This window comes from Syngnathoides biaculeatus, chromosome 5 (genome assembly GCF_019802595.1).
Source record: "Syngnathoides biaculeatus isolate LvHL_M chromosome 5, ASM1980259v1, whole genome shotgun sequence".
NCBI lineage: Eukaryota > Metazoa > Chordata > Actinopteri > Syngnathiformes > Syngnathidae > Syngnathoides > Syngnathoides biaculeatus.
Window position 1 is genome coordinate 5,487,134 of NC_084644.1, and position 18,141 is coordinate 5,505,274.

General features: G+C 44.0%; 1 protein-coding gene across 2 annotated transcripts; it reads right to left on the reverse strand.

Annotated features, from left to right (window-relative positions):
- Positions 1–3,814: 3,814 nt before the first annotated feature.
- paqr7b (progestin and adipoQ receptor family member VII, b) lies at positions 3,815–14,961 on the reverse strand. Of its 2 annotated transcripts, XM_061819255.1 has the most exons (3): positions 14,774–14,961; positions 10,254–10,340; positions 3,815–9,229 (listed from the first exon to the last, which is right to left on the reverse strand). In XM_061819255.1, exon 3 carries the CDS (start codon positions 9,221–9,223, stop codon positions 8,165–8,167), a length of 1,059 nt encoding a protein of 352 aa, XP_061675239.1. In that variant the 5' UTR covers positions 9,224–9,229; positions 10,254–10,340; positions 14,774–14,961; the 3' UTR covers positions 3,815–8,164. The 2 variants fall into 2 exon arrangements, with proteins under 2 accessions (XP_061675239.1, XP_061675238.1); XM_061819254.1 differs by lacking the exon at positions 10,254–10,340 and having other exon boundaries at positions 14,774–14,958.
- Positions 14,962–18,141: the final 3,180 nt, after the last annotated feature.

Here is an 18,141-nt window from a genome sequence, read left to right on the forward strand (position 1 = left end):
GTACAAGCGGCTAAGAAAATGGATGGATGAATGGATGGAGTTGTACAGGTTTTAGGTCACATTAATAGTTTTAAAATTTAAAGATTTCAATTTACTAGATTTAAAATGATCCATCTTAATCTAATTTTTTGGAATATTCTTTTTTTCAAAAGGGGTGTGAAGACTTTTTTTTTGGGTGGCGACCAGTTCAGGGTGTACCCCGCCTTCTGCCCGTTGACAGCTGGGATCGGCTCCAGCACTCCCCGCGACCCTCCTGAGGCTAAGCGGCAAAGAAAATGGAAAATGTACAATTAATTGGACACTCCAAATTGCCCGTAGGCGTGATTGTGAGTGCGGCTGTTTGTCCCGATGTGCCCTGCGATTGGCTGGCGACCAGTTCAGGGTGTACCCCGCCTCCTGCCCGTTGACAGCTGGGATCGGCTCCAGCACTCCCCGCGACCATCGTGAGGATAAGCGGCAAAGAAAATGGATCGATGGATGATTTTGCAAGGACTTGTTGTCACCAATACCACTTTAAAAATAGCTGTAATTTTTTTTTTTACTGGCTTGTGGTTTGAAAGCAAGTTTTCCATCAACTTGTCATGCACGTATAATAACAGGAAGTCATCATATATTTATATGGGTTCATAGTCGTTCGTAACAGGCCTCCGAGACAAATTTATAATGCAGTCCTCGACAAAAATGAGTTCTTTGAACGCCCAACATAACGCAACATCTAAACCGGCAGTTTAAAAAAAATAAATAAATAAAATTAAAAAAATAAAAATTAAAAAAAAAAAAAAAAAAAAATCGCAAAATTGTCGACCTGCAATTATACGTTATATTTGCTCAGCGAGAGAAAAGAGCGTCTGTTGTTAGCAAAGCGGTCTCACGGTCAGAGTTCATGGGTCAAATTTGGACTCGGGCAACGGAATTTGTATTTTTTTTTTTTTTTTTTTTTTTAAATTCTATTCTATTTCGATTCTATTTCTCCTGCAAGCGTATGTAAATTGGCTAAATCTCGCCCGAGGAGCCAATTTGCGCAGGGGCCGGCTCTGGACAGTAGACCAGGCCTAGCGATATTACCCTGGAAACGTTGGGGGAAAAAAGAAAAGGCATCCGGCTGAACAAAAAAAAAAAAACATACCGGAACACCAGATGAGATACAGAAAAAGGAGAGAGGAGGTCTGCGGGGGAGGACTGAAGCCGAGTGGAACTATAGCACGAGCGCACCAAAAGAAAACGGATGCAGTCTGATGGAGGCAATTGAGAGAGGACACGAAACGGCTTGCGAGACAATTAGCGCTATCGCCGCCATTAGTCACAACCGTCTGAGCGCGGAACATCGCAAACCCATCACACCGTCCACGTTGCCTTCAATTGGACTTGGCTCTAAATGGGGTGGGGGGGGGGGACGAGTCGTTCGAATCTGCATCGCATACGATTTGGCGCTCGCCGGAGGTCACGCGAGCGCCGCAGCCGCCATCTCCGGCGGCCTCCCGACGGCTTGCCTTGCGAAAACATCGCGATAAAGCTCCGAGGGCGGTGACGTACCGGAAGCCCACGCCGACCTACACGTCGGGACAAAAAGACGAGAATGCAGCAGAAAGTTCCGTATGTTCTGTTCAATTTATTCTTCTTGATTTAATGCTCAGTGTGTCAACATGAGCAAGATGCTGAAGCCAGGAGTTAAGTGTGGTGATAAATCGGCGTTAAATATAACGGTAGGCGATAATCGGCTAGCTTGACGGCTCAACTGTTGTCTCCGTCGGCTCCGGGAAATTAACAAACATCATTTTTATGTGCTGTTGCTTGTCAATGAAGACAATTACCATCAATTGAGTTTTGAACAAGCCGCGAACGCTGCAGGTCGTGGATCATTTCAAATGTTTGTTTCCATTGGAATCAATGACTAAATTGTTTTTGTTCAAAATGAATAATGACGACTACCTACAATTACCTGCAAGCAATAATTACACAAAAATAAATAATTATACTGTAGTATGGTTCACATCATCGTCATAACATAGTTGTACCACGTTACAAGGCTGCCCTCTGGTGGTAGTAGAGGCAAATGGCCACTCATGAGTCAGTTTCAGAAACTGTAACTTCCCATCTTAAGTAACGTTAAACTGCAAGTGGAAACTTGGAAAAAGATCATCTCCAACCAGTGGGAAAGTAATTCTGCTCTATCCTGGAGAGAATTTTGGTGGGGGAAAAAAAAATGTAGCTAGATGTTTTTTTGTTTTAAGTTCCAGCTCAGAGGATCTCGCAGGATGCAAGCGCCTCCTGCTGGAGAGATTGTGGAGAGAATAAGGTGACACATTTTCACGTGCTCTGGGACTGTCCAATCATTTTAAAATACTGGGAAGACAAAGAAAACGGAGATAATTATGAAAGTCAGGATTCCTTTCAAAGTTGAAACTTATGCTTGAGATTTAATAACTGACACTATCAAGCATCCAGAAAATGAATATATATATATATATATGCAGTATTTTGTCACTAGCAAGCGAGAAAAAAAAAAAGCTATTACAAGGAAATGGTTGATAAGGACTACTCCAACGGTTGACGATTGGATGAAAGTGGTTTAAGATCTCTTTAAAATGGAGACGTTAACGTTCATCTTGAGGCAACAACAAGACAGGAAAACTGAAAAAAAAAAAGGCCATAACATCAAAAGACGTTGCTACATAATATTAAATCAAGTTTATCTTAATTTTGTTCATTGGTGCCCACCACTTATTGCTTTTGTGTTTTCATTATTATTATCAATTTTTTTTTATCTATTTATTTTTAGTATTGCATCTTGTTTTGTTGTCAGAACAGGTGTCACCCCAGGGTTCCGATACCAGGAAAATTTGAAGTACCACAGATGCATTATTTGCCTTGAGGATGCTCATGGAAAAGTACAGAGAAGGTCAGAAGGAGCAACGTTGTGTCTTTGTCGATCTAGAGAAAGCCTATGACAGAGTACCAAGAGAGCAACTGTGGTACTGCATCCGTAAGTCTGGTGTGGCGGAGAAATGTGTATATAGTAATAGTACAGGACATGGATGAGGGCAGCAGAACAATGGTGAGGTGTGCCTTAGGTGTAACAGATGAATTTAAGGTGGAGGTGGGACTGCATCAGGGATCCGCTCTGAGCCCCTTCCTGTTTCCGGTAGTAATGGAGAGACTGATAGATGAAGGTAGACTGGAATCCGCTTGTACCATGATGTTCGGAGATGATATTGTGATCTGCAGTGAAAGCAGGGAGCAGGCGGAGGAACAATTAGAAAGATGGAGGCACGCCCTGGAAAGGAGAGGAATGAAGATGAGCCGAAGTAAAACTGAATATATGTGCAGGAATGAGAGGGGCGGAGGAGGAAGAGATAGCGAGGGTGGACGACTTCAAATACTTGGGGTCAACAATCCAGAGCAATGGAGAGTGTGGTAAGGAAGTGAAGAAACAGGTCCAAGCGGGGCTGGAACACTTGGCGGAAGGTGTCTGGTGTTCTATGTGACAGAAGAGTCTCCGCTAGGATGAAGGGCAAAGTTTATAAAACAGCGGTGGGGCCGGCCACGATGGACGGACTACAGACGGTGGCACTGACAAAAACAACAAGAAGCAGACCTGGAGGTGGCAGAAATGAAGATTTTTAGGTTCTCGCTCGGGAGTGAGCAGGTTGGATAGGATTAGAAATGAGCTCATTAGAGGGACAGCCAAAGTCGGATGTTTTGGAGACAAGGTGAGAGAGCGCAGACTTGGATGGTTTGGACGTGTCCAGAGGCGAGAGAGCGAGTATATTTGGCAGAAGGGTGCTGAGGATGAAATTAAACAAGACTGAGCAGATTTAAAGTAATCCAACACTTTACTTCTTTGAAACATTAGTACAGTCGATCAAGAGGCAGAAGACATTCTGGTCCCTCTCAGCCTGCTTTCTATAATGAAGGCAAACCTGGGTGGCATCGTTAAGAGGCTTTTGTTCACATATTCACTTTTACACACTGCTGCCCACATTCCAGTTATTTTCACAACATGCAATTTAGATAATAGGTGACAATGTGTCAACTGCAACAAAAAAATAAAATTAAAATTAAAAAAAAAAAAAATACTGCTCACAAACCTGCTCAATACTCAAAACACGTACAAAAAAGAAAGACCTGTTTCATTTTTAAGTTTGGTCATTTGTGGATAGAATATCGTAACTTTTATAAATAATTGATTCAAACATATAAAACACTCCCATGTATGATTTAGATGGACCAAAAGACGAAATCTCTGGTTTCTAGTTCTTGTGTTTTTCTTTTCTGAACCCTCCCACAGTACTCTCGGGGCTCTATTTTCACAGACGACGCATTTGCGCCAAAGTGCAAAAACTGCCGTGCGTCTATTTGCGTGCAGGCGCGAGGCTCGCTACACGTTTGCCAATTCGGCGGACGGGTCTGCAACAAGTTGGAGGGTCCGACCAAACTAGGGTGTGTCCTTTCAGGTACACCGGGTGATGAGAAAATCCAGTTCCAGATAGTCACTCTTAAAAACGTACACCTGACGAGACCAACGTCTAAGGCAGGGGTCGGAAACCTATGGCTCGCCAGCCATGTCTGGCTCATTTGATGTTGCACATGGCTCGCAAAGTCCTCATCACTACATCCTGTACAATGTCATTTCTGTCACGTAGGCAACGCAAATGAGCAGAGACAGTTTGTCCCAGTGGGGTTGCCGTAGTTCACCGTAGCAGTCGATGTGCGCAGGAGCAGAAGGGTCCAAGGCAGAGTAGATAGTGACAACTAATTGTGCAAACGATCGCTCAAAGAAAAAAAAGATGGGGCGTTCTACAGTTTTCGGCAAGACTTGAACCGCCATTCACAGTTGGAGGAGTACACCAAAGTATTCGTGCCTGATGTTGCCAATGGAGACAACTTTTCGCATAAAGACAAGATGATCAAACGAATAAAAGACATGCTATTGTTGCCGAGAACTGTTCACCTTCATGATGGCAAATCGAATTACGTCTACGATTAACGGATGGAAGTCTCAACCCCAGCGTGAAGCTTAATCTAACGACGTATGATTGACTATAAAGCCATCAGCAAAACCAAAAGTCACATTCATGGTAAGAAGTGCGTTTGTCATCAATGGTTAGCAAGATTGCAACATTGCCGGCAATAAGTCGGACTAGTTTCCGGTGAAAGTTGGACTCCGCCAAGGCTGCCCTTTGTCACATATTTTGTTCATAACTTTTATGGACAGAATTTGTAGGCCCAGCCGAGGCGTAGAGGGTGTCCGGTTTGGTGGCCTCAGCATCGCATCTCTGCTCTTTGCAGATGATGTGGTTCTGTTGGCTTCTCACTGGAGTGATTCGCAGCAGTGTCAAGTGGCTGGGATGAGAATCAGCACCTCCAAATCGGAAATCCTCAGTCGGAAAAAGCTGGCGTGCCCGCCCCAGGTTGGGGACGAGCTCCTGCCCCAAGTGGGCGAGTTCAAGTATCTTGGGGTCCTGTTCACGGGTGAGGGAAGAATGGAGCGGGAGATCGATCGGTGCAGCGTCTGCAGTGATGCAGACTTTGTATCGGTCCACTGTGGTTAAGAGGGAGCTAAGTCCAAAGGCAAAGCTCTCAATTTACCAGTCGATCTACGTTCCTAGCCTCACCTATGGGCATGAGCTGTCGGTCGTGACCGAAAGAACAAGATCCCGCATACAAGCGACCGAAATGAGTTTCCTCCGCAGGGTGTCCGGGCTCTCCCTGAGAGATCGGGTGAGAAGCTCGGTCATCCGGGAGGGGCTCAGTGTCGAGCCGCTGCTCCTCCGCATTGAGAGGAGCCAGATGAGGTGGCTGGGGCATCTGATCCGGATGCCTCCCGGACGCCTCCCTGGTGAGGTGTTCCGAGCATGTCCCACCGGAAAGGGACCCCGAGGACGACCCAGGACACGCTGGAGAGACTATGTCTCTCGGCTGGCTTGGGAACGCCTGAGGATCCCTCCGAAAGAGCTGGAAGAAGTGGCTGGGGAAAGGGAAGTCTGGGTATCCCTGCTGAAGCTACTTCCCCCGCGACCCGACCCGGAAAAGCGGTAGATAATAGATGAATGAATGGTTAGCAACATGATAACTGTTACTTAAAAGAATTCAGAGACTTATTGTACTCTAAAAGTGTTGTTTGGACATAAATGCTCAAATACATCTGTATTTAGTTTTTAAAATATTGCATGGCTCTTTTGAAATTACATTTTGGCGTTTGTGGCTCTCTCAGCCTAAAAGGTTCCCGACCACTGGTCTAAGTGTCTCCGGCGCAGATGGTGCACCGTTGGTCTCGTGATTTCAGTGAGTTTAACCAGGAACACACTCTGATGGATTTGCAAGCTCCAAGAGGAGGGGGGTACACCAAACCATCAAGTGTAGGGAAAGATACACGTTCCGCTGACCTATTTCGATTACTAGTAGTGATCGTCAGCCCGTTCTGTTTTTAACTCGTTCTGTATGCTGCCACACACGTGACGATTACGCATCATCCTCCTTCCCACGCAAGACTGTCATCATCCCATATTTAAAGGGAATGAGAGCATCCGCTTTGATAGGGCATAACTGAAATCAGTTGCGATCACACCCGCATCGCCGCTGACATCTCTCTCTTGCACAAGTCAGCTTGTGTTCGACAAAATGACCAACAAATGACTAAATCACCTCCGTGCAGATTTACGCCGGTCTCGAAAATAGAGCCCCCGTGTGTCAAAACCTCAACGCAAACAACAGTGAACCCACAATAACAGTAGAAAAGAAAACAAAACATGCATGTAAACATAGCCAACGTGGTTAACCACAGTATGTACAGTGTTGATTCAGAAGTGCACCACAAGTCAACAGATTCTCAGTTTAAGTTACCGTGTGTTTCTGTCAAGACATCAGTTAAGTTCTCGCTGAAATTATTTTTCCATCAGTGCCAGCGTTTGAGAAAAAAAAAAAAAAAAAACACACATTCAATAAACACCAAGTACAGAGTGCTGTGATGAATGAAACTCATTCTTGGGAGATTACGTTGAACATTTTTTGAAAGCTAAAACATCATCAGTGTCATCTGCGGCAAGAGCCAAAATTAATGGACGCTTCGGAGCAACGGTGCATCGAGACGACGAAAAAAATGTATTAATAACGATCGCGCTGTCATCTGGTCAGCACGGAGAGATTGAAACGTTTGAATGCGCGCGGCAAAATAGAAAAGCACTGAAGTCCTTCGGAAAAATATGCATTCATCATCTGAGTGCTATTAGGTGGGCAGCGAAGTGATGAATGGCAGATTTTCAGGAGAAATATTTCGATGCTTACCGTGCCGGGAAAGCGGTCACGCCGCAACGTCCGCGTTACATAAACATGCTGAGGAGGCACGTACAATTTCATCATACAAAAACAAAGTCAGAAATTTACAGACGGGGGTGTCAAAAGTCCAAAGCTGAACTTCAACCCCATTGAGTGTAAGTAACAATATTGTTGTAACAAAAAGACGTTAGTAAGCTCACGACTCAAATATTGTCACCTAAATGTAGCATTTAAGAGCTGCGACATTTTTAATACAAATTTTCAACTTTCCTCAAGTGTATGCTTCCCTTTGTCTGGGCTGTGTGTAACAGAAAACATGAAAAGAAGCATAATTCAAGGGCCCACATCAAAATAAGACGGGAATAGGCAAAGAAAAATGTTAATAAACTTAAAAGTATTAAATTAAATACGCTGGGTTCAATTCATTGTTTGTTTGCAATAAACATTATGATAAATCAGTTTTCTGTACAGGTAAAGAAAATGTGCATTAGCGGATGGAAAAAGTTAAAAAAAATAAATAAAAGTTAAGGCCAAGGGTCAACCGGTGTTATCCTTCCTCAGTTTTGTTTATGATACATTTTTGGGGCCTTGAAACTTCCTAATCAAAACTATCAGGTGCATTTAATGTATTTCTTGAATAATATTAAATCTCTAATGGGGGAGGATATCATAAGCGCATGGTGAGATGTATCAAAATGTGTACCAAGCGCACAAAAAGTGAACGTGATGTGTGGGATTCGACAAACCCAATGCTGACAAATACTTACTCACTTCAAACTAGTTTGGCAGATGACAAGAAAGAAGTCTCTGTTTAAAAAAAAAAAGAAAAAAGATGAAATTAATATCACTGGTCGCTGCAGAGCAATATGCGTCGGCAACATTGCATTATTTAAGTGTGTTTTTCATGGAGCGACGCCTGCACGCGCTTGCGCACGTAAAAAGCAGTGAGGGCACTGCAGCAGGTGGTGAAGATGAAGAGCGCGACGGCGTCGTGCGCCAGATCGCCGTGGAGTCGCTCGTAGAGCGGCCGCCGCTCGGTGAAGTCGACCCGCAGCGCTTCGATCTGCACCAGCGTGCTGACCATGACGAACACGTGGAAGATCTGGTGGCCCTGCCCGATGAAGTCGCACTTCCCCGGGAACCACCGCTCCGGGTGGGGCCAGGAAAAGAAGTAGGCGCCGATGAGGAAGAAGAGCACTTGGTACAGGTGGTACACCACGACCAGGTCGGAGCAGCCTTCGCGGTAGCACGCGTAGATGCGGTGCGCCACGGGACTGATGTCCAGAAAGTAGGCCAAGGCCGAGGGCACCACTTGGAAAAGCTTGTGCGTCAGCTTTGGCAGGGTGGGACTGGCGTATTTGCCGTAGCAGCAGCCAAAGCACGTGAGCCAGGCCAGGAAAGCGGCGGCGGGTAAAAAGAACCCTTGCACTCTGGTGTGCCAAGACTCCTCGATGGCGTAGTAATAGTGCGTCAGGGCGCTCCCGTACTGGTACACGGCCACCCCCACGTAGTCGAGGAAGTAGAAGGTGTAGTGAGAGAGCTCCGATTTGGCAGACAGGAGATGAGCGAGGGCACTGAAGGAGAGGTAGGTGAAGGCGGCGAGGAGGATGATGAAGAGGGGCTGAGCGTGAGGGTCTCGCAAGAAATCCACCGTCTGCGAGATCTCCTGCCACTTCACCAAGATGATGAGGGCGGCCAGCAGATGGGTCCACACGTTAATGGTCTCGTTGTGCCGTTGGAAGAGGGTCAGGAAGTAGTACCGCCAGCTGTGGTCCGGCTGCCTGTAGCCGCTGAGGATGTGGCGCTCTTGGAACACCCAAGGAACGTCGGACACCTTGACGGTGCAAGGCAGCGTGGGGAAGGCCGACTCCAGGAGCTGGGGGATTTGACGCAGCTGCTGAGCGTTGATGAACAGGCGGCCGATCTGCTCCATTACTACCGTCGCCATGGCAAACTACAAGCGGGGCGAGGGGCGAGGGGCGAGGGGCGAGGGGGGAGGAAGAGCACAGCGGTTAACGGGGTGTCAAACTCGTTCATCGAGCGCCACATCAAAGATATGGTTTCCCTCAGAGGGCAAAATGATCAAACAGAAAAATCACATTTTGTTTCTGTCTGGGTCGTTTCGAGTTCACTGGCGATTGTGGTTAAAAACTTAACGGCCATGATGATCTTGGCGGAACAAGGCGTCCGTTGGCTGCGCCCGAAGAGCTGCGTGGATGTTAATTCATGTGGCAGAATGAAGGGGAGAAAGTTGGACAAAAAGCCGTTCATCACATCGTGGCAAATGATTTGCTCGCAGCTAATTAGCAGCTCATGTTCCGCGTCAGCGTGGATTTACGCATTTTACGGCACAGGGACCGTGCAAAACTGGTCATGTACGCCGAGAGCAAGGGATCCTAGTTAAAGTAAGGAATCAGCTACCTTCTTTCTGGTGTTGGGTCAAATTCTGCCAGGACACAAGTATGGGATCGGAGATCAGATTCATTTGTAGGACAATGACCTGTCTATATTTCAGAATACAGTACAGGGAGTAACGACTCACAAGCGATTTGATTCACAAGTCAGTCATTACAGTCCATGCCAGTGGTTCCCAAAGTCAACCTGGGCCCGGAACCCCAGTTCGTCGTTCAATAAGCTCCCGGACCCCCAACCTCAACTTTTGCCAATGATGCAGTGCTGGACACGGCAATGTCATTCTGGTACAAAGAAATACTCAATTTTAGTGGCTCACGTGCTCTTGCTTTTTATTTTTGCACAATAAATCAAAACGTGGTTCAACACCGGAAAGGGCAATTCTCACATCACGATTAGCTTCCGGACGATTTCGTTTTTACATCACGGACCCCCCGGAAAGACGTTTTTCACCCCCCTGGGGGTCCGTGGACCCCACTTTGGGAACCGCTGATTTAGACGCTGAGTCCAACCTCTGTTATTTTCCCCAAAATGTCTCCACACAGCTGGCATGGCCACTACCTCACCTGCCTGGATGTGATATGTCCGGCTGGTAGTCCCAAGTCCAAGTGCAGCTGTACAATATCAGCACTGATAGAGGGATCAGTGCATCCCTAAATAAAATGTAATGTTCAGTTTTGATTGACATTATTAGAAAGGTATTCAATTAACAAAACGTTTAACTGATTCACAATACTACGGAGCCACTAAAAGAACATTGGGGAAAAAAACTAACTGGTTTTCTCATTGTAATGAGTAACTTACTCATTACAATGAGAGTGTGGAAAAACGGCTACCTGTGGGTCGTAGCTTATTTTCCAGCTAGCGGTAGCTTCCTGCGTTCAGGTTGTTGTAGCTTATTTACCTGCTAGCGGTAGCTTCCTGAATAAGGATTAAGGGTCTTTTATACATGCACACATGCAATGGACTAGTTACTCATTACAATGAGAAACTTTCTCATTACAATGAGAAACCACTTAGGTTTTTTTTTTCCAATGTCCCTTTAGGGGCTCCGTACAATACCTTAAAGGTATCATGTGAAAATGTATTTTTTGCTTTTATACAAACAGTTGGATAACTAAAGTGCTTGCCCACCCTTCTTCAGAAAATGTGTTTGTGAGAAGGTTATTTTGAATTTTGAGAATTGGGATATCAAAATTTACCGTATACAGTTACGTTATCATCTTCTACCATAACTTATGGACTATAAGCCACACCTGATTAAAAGCCTTACCCAGTATATTTTTAAAGAAAAAAACATTTTGTACATACATAAGGCGCACCTGTCTATAAGCCGCATGTGCCCACATTGAAACATGAGATATTTACAAAGAAGTTCGGGGCACCTGCACTGTGAATTCATTCCATAGTACGTCTCCTTTAAACAAATATTCTGTAAGTACGGCGTCCCAAAATAGTAAAAAAAAAAAAAAAAAAAGGTTAATTGCTTGATTGATGGAACTGTTCCAGACTTACATGTTGGTTAAATTATGGAATTCACCACAGGCACTGGCACCAAATTCATATTACACCAGCGCCTCTTCCAAGGTGGCAATGGTTTCTTTGCCGTTGGTTAGGTGCGGTTCTAAATGACTTACTCTTGAATCGTGTATTGTACCTCCGTTTAACTACACACTGCAACATGGGAATTTTCACCCAGTGATAAAAATGTATGAATCTTTAAAATCAGTGCTCGGAAAGAACGCAAGTTTTGTAAATGTGACACACCGCAAAACAATGTTAATAACTGTCACAAACTTTACTGATTAAAAAAAATTCAAGTGCGCTAAAATGATGCATCACTCAACCAACTGGAAAGTTGTTACTTTGTTTAACAAATTTTTTTAAGCGTTGACATTCCAACGTTTGAGTCACCAGAGTCGGAATACAAATGTGAGCCACGAGACACTAACCCACTTGAGAATCAACCTTGTGTCAGTCACTCAGAACGCCATTTTTTTTCCTCCTCCTAATTAGTTTCAGACAGAACTTTACATAAAAAAAAAAAACAAAAAAAACATTACATTTTCTTGTCTCACTGTCTGAAGTTAAATCAAATTAAACCTCTCCTGTTTCCGGTCAGTCAGGATTGCCAAAGTTATTTAATTTTGCTTAACACCACAATAATGAGGGAGATAATTTCATCTTCTTATCTCTATCTTCAAAAAAAAAAAAAAAATCAAAATATTTTTTTCCACAGTATATGGACGTTTCTGTCTTCAACTGTATATGGCTACATTCGCACTGCATGCAGAGCGTGATGCCCAATTTGTATTTTTTTGTTAAATCCATTTTTTTTTATGCAGGCCTTCAAATACGACTTCTACTGCCAATGTGTCCGTGAATTGAACACACATGCGCTCAAAATACAAAATTGTGTGGAGGAACCGCACAGAACACGACACCGTGTTGCACGTTCGCACAAAACACAATGGCACTTTGTGCACACGCACAAAACACAAGAGCCACTGTGTTTACTAGGGATAGGCTCCAGTACTCCCCACAACCCTCGTGAGGATAAGCGGCAAAGAAAATGGATGGTTGGATGGATGGATGGATGGATGGATCAGACTAAATCTAAAAATCAAGATTTGAACCACGCTTGTACAAGCAGTCCATACTAGAACTTCTTTCCAGCGGTGCTCGGACGGAATGCAGAGCCCACATGAACTCAAGAACAGTTCGCTAAGATGCTAACATAGTAGCAAGGAGTACGAGTGTTGCTTGCATTAAGTGCTTTATTGGCACTCCAGTTCTAGGTCAAAGCTAAACAGACATAAAAGAATTACCGTATTTTTCCGCAGTATAAGGCGCACTGCATTATAAGGCGCACCTTCAATGAATGCCCTATTTTAAAACTTTGTTTTTCATATATAAGGCGCACCACATTATAAGGCACATAGAATGGACGCTACACTAGAGGCTGGGATTACGTTATGCAACCATTAGATGGGCTGCGCTAGAGGCTCAAGATTGATCCATATATAAGGCGCACCTGATTATAAGGCGCACCGTCGGCTTTCGAGGAAATTAAAGGCTTTTAGGTGCGCCCTGTAGTGTGGAAAATACGGCACATTTATTGGGTCTTCAAATACATAACATAGTTTCTTCATTTTTGCTAACAAAAATTGGTAGCTCAAAGTTAACACCCAGTGAATGAATGGAAATGAGCTAAGAAAATTTGCAACACATATCTCTAAAAATAATGACATAGACGCCATGGAAACGCATACATACAGGGAATATAACAGTACTCTGTGACATATATTCTTCCAACTCTGTGAAAACGCGTTATAATAACAATATGCGATCGTGACTTCTACTCTCTTTGTGATTGCAAGTGTGGATTGCATTGCTTGCACCACACTGCCCCTCAGAGGTCAAGGCGTGCACTGCAATTGTTCTGTAACCAATTGGTTAACAATAAAATATGTTTTATTTTCATACCTACTATTGTATTTATCATACCTGCGGTAATTATTTTTCTGAGTTACATATCTCAATCAAGCCTTATCTAACTCGTCATACTGCAAAATAAGTAAATTATGTATGTAATATCAGCATCGCACCGCAAGTGAACAGGTTGAAGCAGGACATCGCTAATTTTTAGAGCCACTATTCCACAGGTGTCAAACTCAAAGCCCGGGGGCCAGATTTGGCCCGCCCCATGATTTTATGTGGCACGCAAAGGCAAATCATATGTATCAAATTTCATGATTTTTGTTAAAGTCTGCACCAAAATTTCAAATTGACATATCGTAAATGATAACATTGAGATATTACAAGCATTTTTGTGTTACCAAACAACAACAGTTGAAAAACCCATTACTCTTCATTTCTGATTCCAAAACGAGTTCATAAATTTCACAGGTAAATTTGATGAGTCAATTAAAGATTTTTATGGTTTCACGGTCACAACGGCCCTCCGAGGGGAACCGTAGGTAAAATGCGGCCCCCGACAAAAATGAGTCTGACACCCCTACACTATCCTCACGAGGATATGTTTATCAGGTCTACAGAATTTTATTTTCACCACTGTTTTTTTTTTTTTTAAATCCAAATATGAAAGAGGCCTGATTAGGAAGAGAAAAATAAAAATTGCAACTAACCTGCAGTGTGAATGTAGCCTACCTAGCTTACCTGCATTTTAGCCATTTACAGCCGGACTTTTAATAAAACACAGAAAAAGTATTTTTAAATTTTTTTTCAGCTATTTTTCCTCAAGTTCTTTTATAGCATGAGAGATGGAACTCATTCCAACTATGTCACTGGGCTGCCGCTTTTGATAACCCATAAAAAAAAAATCAGAAACACAGAAATGGTGAAAAATACTTTAATGCTAACGCAGAGTATATTGAGTACTAGAGTACTTTGTTCCCTCAGTCTTTTCACCTTTTTCAGCAATTATATCAAAACACCTCTGAATTTCTTTAGTTTACACTCCATTCTTGTATATTTTTTTATGTTTACAGCTAGTGAAATGGATCTCTTCAGATAAAATGCTAACAGCAATTAGCATTATTATTATTATTATTGCAATTAGCAAGACACAGCGTCTTGGGAATTTCCTGTATCTTTGTGAAGGAAGCGAGTACAGTTGTGAAAGGGGAGATGATTACGTAACAAAGCATCCGACGTCCACACCCTTCTCCCCCCCCCCCCCACCCCGGCATGGGTCGTCTACGTGCATGTACATGATTTATGGAAAAGGGGGAGGGAAAAAAAACGCATGATAATAGTCACCAATAACGCAAACGCCAGCGTTGCGCTGTACGACGCGGCGGGCCTGTTGCACTTATTCGCCTTCCCTCCGCCGAATCGTGCACCTGATACAAGCTTGTATAGATTCCAAATACATCCTTTTTAAAAAAATAAAATAAAAATCTATATTTAATACCAGCTGGGAGGTTTTACTCCATCACATAAGGCAATGTGGGCGTTTGTCGTGGAATTACTTAGCTAACCTTTCACGTGCCTTCAAGGCGGAAACCTCCCTTTAATCGTACCTCCCGAACCCGTAAAACCGAACCCACGATGACTCGCATACCTGTAGATGGTGGGATCAGTCGAAAGTCTTGGAATTTGCACGCGACGAACGACGAGCAGCCTTGTGAATTATTAAAAACATTGTGCGACGAGTTAGACGGATGGAGGCTGGGACACCGCGCTGGCTCGCTCGCTCGCTCGCTTGGCGGTAGGGCGCAGACTCCGAGGGGGATGTCAAGGTCTTCTGACGGACGGCCTGCACGGCCAATCAGAAGACACGCTTCGGCCCCTTTTTGGCGACGGGCTTCATTTCATCCAATGAGAGCTGTTGTCTGCCTCGCGAACCCGCCCCACACCACAGAGACGTTTGCCTTGACTCGAAATGATTTGGAGCGCCTCGATGGCAAATTTCCATCAGATGAGAAGTCATCAAGCGTAATGCGAAAAGTCCCTCACTTGGCATGTTGTACCAGGGGATCCTCGGCTTTAGAGGATTAAGAAGATTTGCCCCCCCCCCCCCATTTCTTTAAATGTTAAAAAAAAACATCATAGATGAGGGATTATTATACATAATTTTGATCAATAAATCGAAAGATATCAAGGTTTTTTTTTGTTAGAAGTCAATTGGTTAATGATTACTGATCAAAGAATGACAATGGCGACACTGAGGGGGAAACATATTTTTGATTAAAAGTACATTTTACATTTTTAATTGGGCGGCACGGTGCCTCACAGTTCTGAGGATCCCAGCCCTGCCTGTGTGGACTTTGTATGTTCTCCCCGTGGCCGCGTGGGTTTCCTCCAGGCACTCCGGTTTCCTCCCACATCCCAAAAACATTGGACACTCTAAATTGCCCCTAGGTGTTATTTTCACTGCGGCTGTTTGTCTCGATGTGCCCTGCGATTGGCTGGCGACCGGTTCAGGGTGTACCGTGCCCCCTGCCTGTTGACAGCTGGGGATAGGCTCCAGCACGCCCCGTGACCCTCGTGAGGATAAGCGGTGAAGAAAATCGATGGATGGTACATTTTAAATTGGGTGAAACAGTGGATCAATTGGTAAAACGTTAGCCTCACAGTTCTGAGGACCCAGGGTTCAATCCCGGGCCCACCTGTGTAGAGTTTGCATGTTCTCTGGGGTTTTCTCCGGGCACTCCAGTTTCCTCCCGCATCCCAAAAACATGCATCATTAATTGGACACTCTAAATTGCCCCTAGGTGTGATTGGGAGTGCTGCTGTTTGTCTCCATGTGCCCTGCGATTGGCTGGCGACCGGTTCAGGGTGTACCCCGCCTCCTGCCCGTTGACAGCTGGGATAGGCTCCAGCACTCCCCGCAACCCTTGTGAGGATAAGCGGCAAAGAAAATGGATGAGGGCCGAAATATAAATATATGCAAAGTTTTTCAAATGAGGCGTCAATGTGACGTGCCATAAAGTTGGAGTTATTGAAAATAATTGCAAAAACTAAAAGCCGGGGATTGTAATGTTCTGTGCCAAACAAGGTGGGAATGAAACAAGCACACAGAGCCAGTTTGCTCTCTTCGTGACAAAAACAAAATCGCGATTTGTTATCAAATGAATCTGTCATTCTTTCGCTCGGCGCTCAGTCACAACATCTGCATTGTTTGCCCCCGTCAGAGATCTGCAACGTGTCATCGCTCAAATCAGGGGAAAACTCTCTTTCTCTTGACAGTGTGGATTTCTAAGTATTCAGGGAGAAAAGTTGACGTCGCCGGGAAAATAACGCACGCGTTAGGAGTTGTATGCGACATGGCGAGTGGAGGGGAAGCTGCCGACGCTTCGGTGAGGGTCACAGCCTAAAATGAGGCCTTCGAAGTGGAGCCGGCCTGGCCATGTGTGCTAAATTATAGCACTATGTGCGACGATATCCCCGCGACCCTCGTGAGGATAAGCAGCTAAGAAAATGGATACATTTTGCTTGTCGTCACGAGGGTTGCGGGAGTGCTGGAGCCTGTCCCAGGTCAATAGCTATGAGCATGAGCTATATACATACTAAAATTCAGGAAGGTCACACATTTTCTTTGATATGGATCGCTTGCTTGATTCATATATTAAAAAAAATAAAATAAGTGAGCACATGACCAATATGCATTTTGAAAACCATAACATTTACTTCATACAATAAATATGATGTTGAACGGAATTTTGGGGTGGAATTAGAAAATACGAAAGGAACGTTACGGAAATATTGATTCATACTGTGCTGCGCCTTAAGTAGCCGGGTTCTTATTTTTAAACTCTGAGTCATAATTTGACAAGTTACAGTTGCCCCGAGACAATCGGATGACAAGTCTGCACACCTCCAACGTGCAAGCGCTTGTCAGGGTAATCTGTAACGGCTCGACCGTATTTCCATTTCAGTGTCAGATTTGTCGACGAGTATTTGGCAAACGCGGGGCTTGGCCACGCTGGACAAGGTGATCAGATTCAAAAGTCACAAGAACCATTTCTGATTTCTCCCTTCCAGGTTACACGAAGGGCAAAGTTAACGTGCCGCGGACGTCCGACAATCCATAAAGATGTGAAAAATTGAACTACTAAAGTCAGATCTCAACGGAGGAAAACGATTGTGTCAATGTTTGTTCAGGAACTGGATACGAACACACTGAGCATGTTTTGGTACCCTGGGGGTGTTGGGTGGGACCTGAAATAACAAAACCCCCAAGATAGTTGCCCATTAGAAATGCATCGGTTGGAGGGGGTCCGCAAATGCGTCTACTTGCATGATATAACGCTCAATACCTACAGTGAGAGAATACACAATTTGGCTGATACCGGGGAGTTGTGGACACATTGTATTGTAGCCACACTTGAAAATAGAACCCAGATAACGTTTTACAAAAAGGAGCGCTAATTCGGTTATCATTTTTGTATGATATCTCGTATTTAAACCAACGGACATTTTTTTTTCTTCTTCTTTGTAACGTACTAACGGCGACATCATCAATTTCAAATGTTTACAACACTATTTCAGTAGTAAAATGTAATCTTTTGAGCTCCAATCACTCTTAGTCTGTACTAGTTTTCTCCTTCATTAAATAAAAAAGCTGATTTTATTATGTAATATATCTTTGCCATAGGTGAATGTATAATCATGGTTTAAAAAAAAAAAAAAAAAAAAACACTGAAAATGACTTAAAAAAAAAAAACGAAACTTCATTCAACATTTTTCTGCCACTGCCAGCTTTAGGAGTAAAATCCATTCATATATTTTCTTTTGCCGCTTATCCTCACAAGGGCCCCAGGAGTGCTGGAGTCTATCCTAGCTGTCATCAGGCAGGGTTGCCAGCCAATCACAAACAGCCACACTCACAATCACACCTAGGGACAATTTAGTGTCCAATTAACGTTGCATATTTTTGATCAAGCGATGACAATGGCGACACTGAGGGGGAAACTATTTTGATTAAAA

Coding starts and splice junctions, on each gene's coding strand:
- paqr7b (XM_061819255.1), bottom strand. CDS start 9,223: ATGGCGACGGTAGTAATGGAGCAGATCGGCCGCCTGTTCATCAACGCT.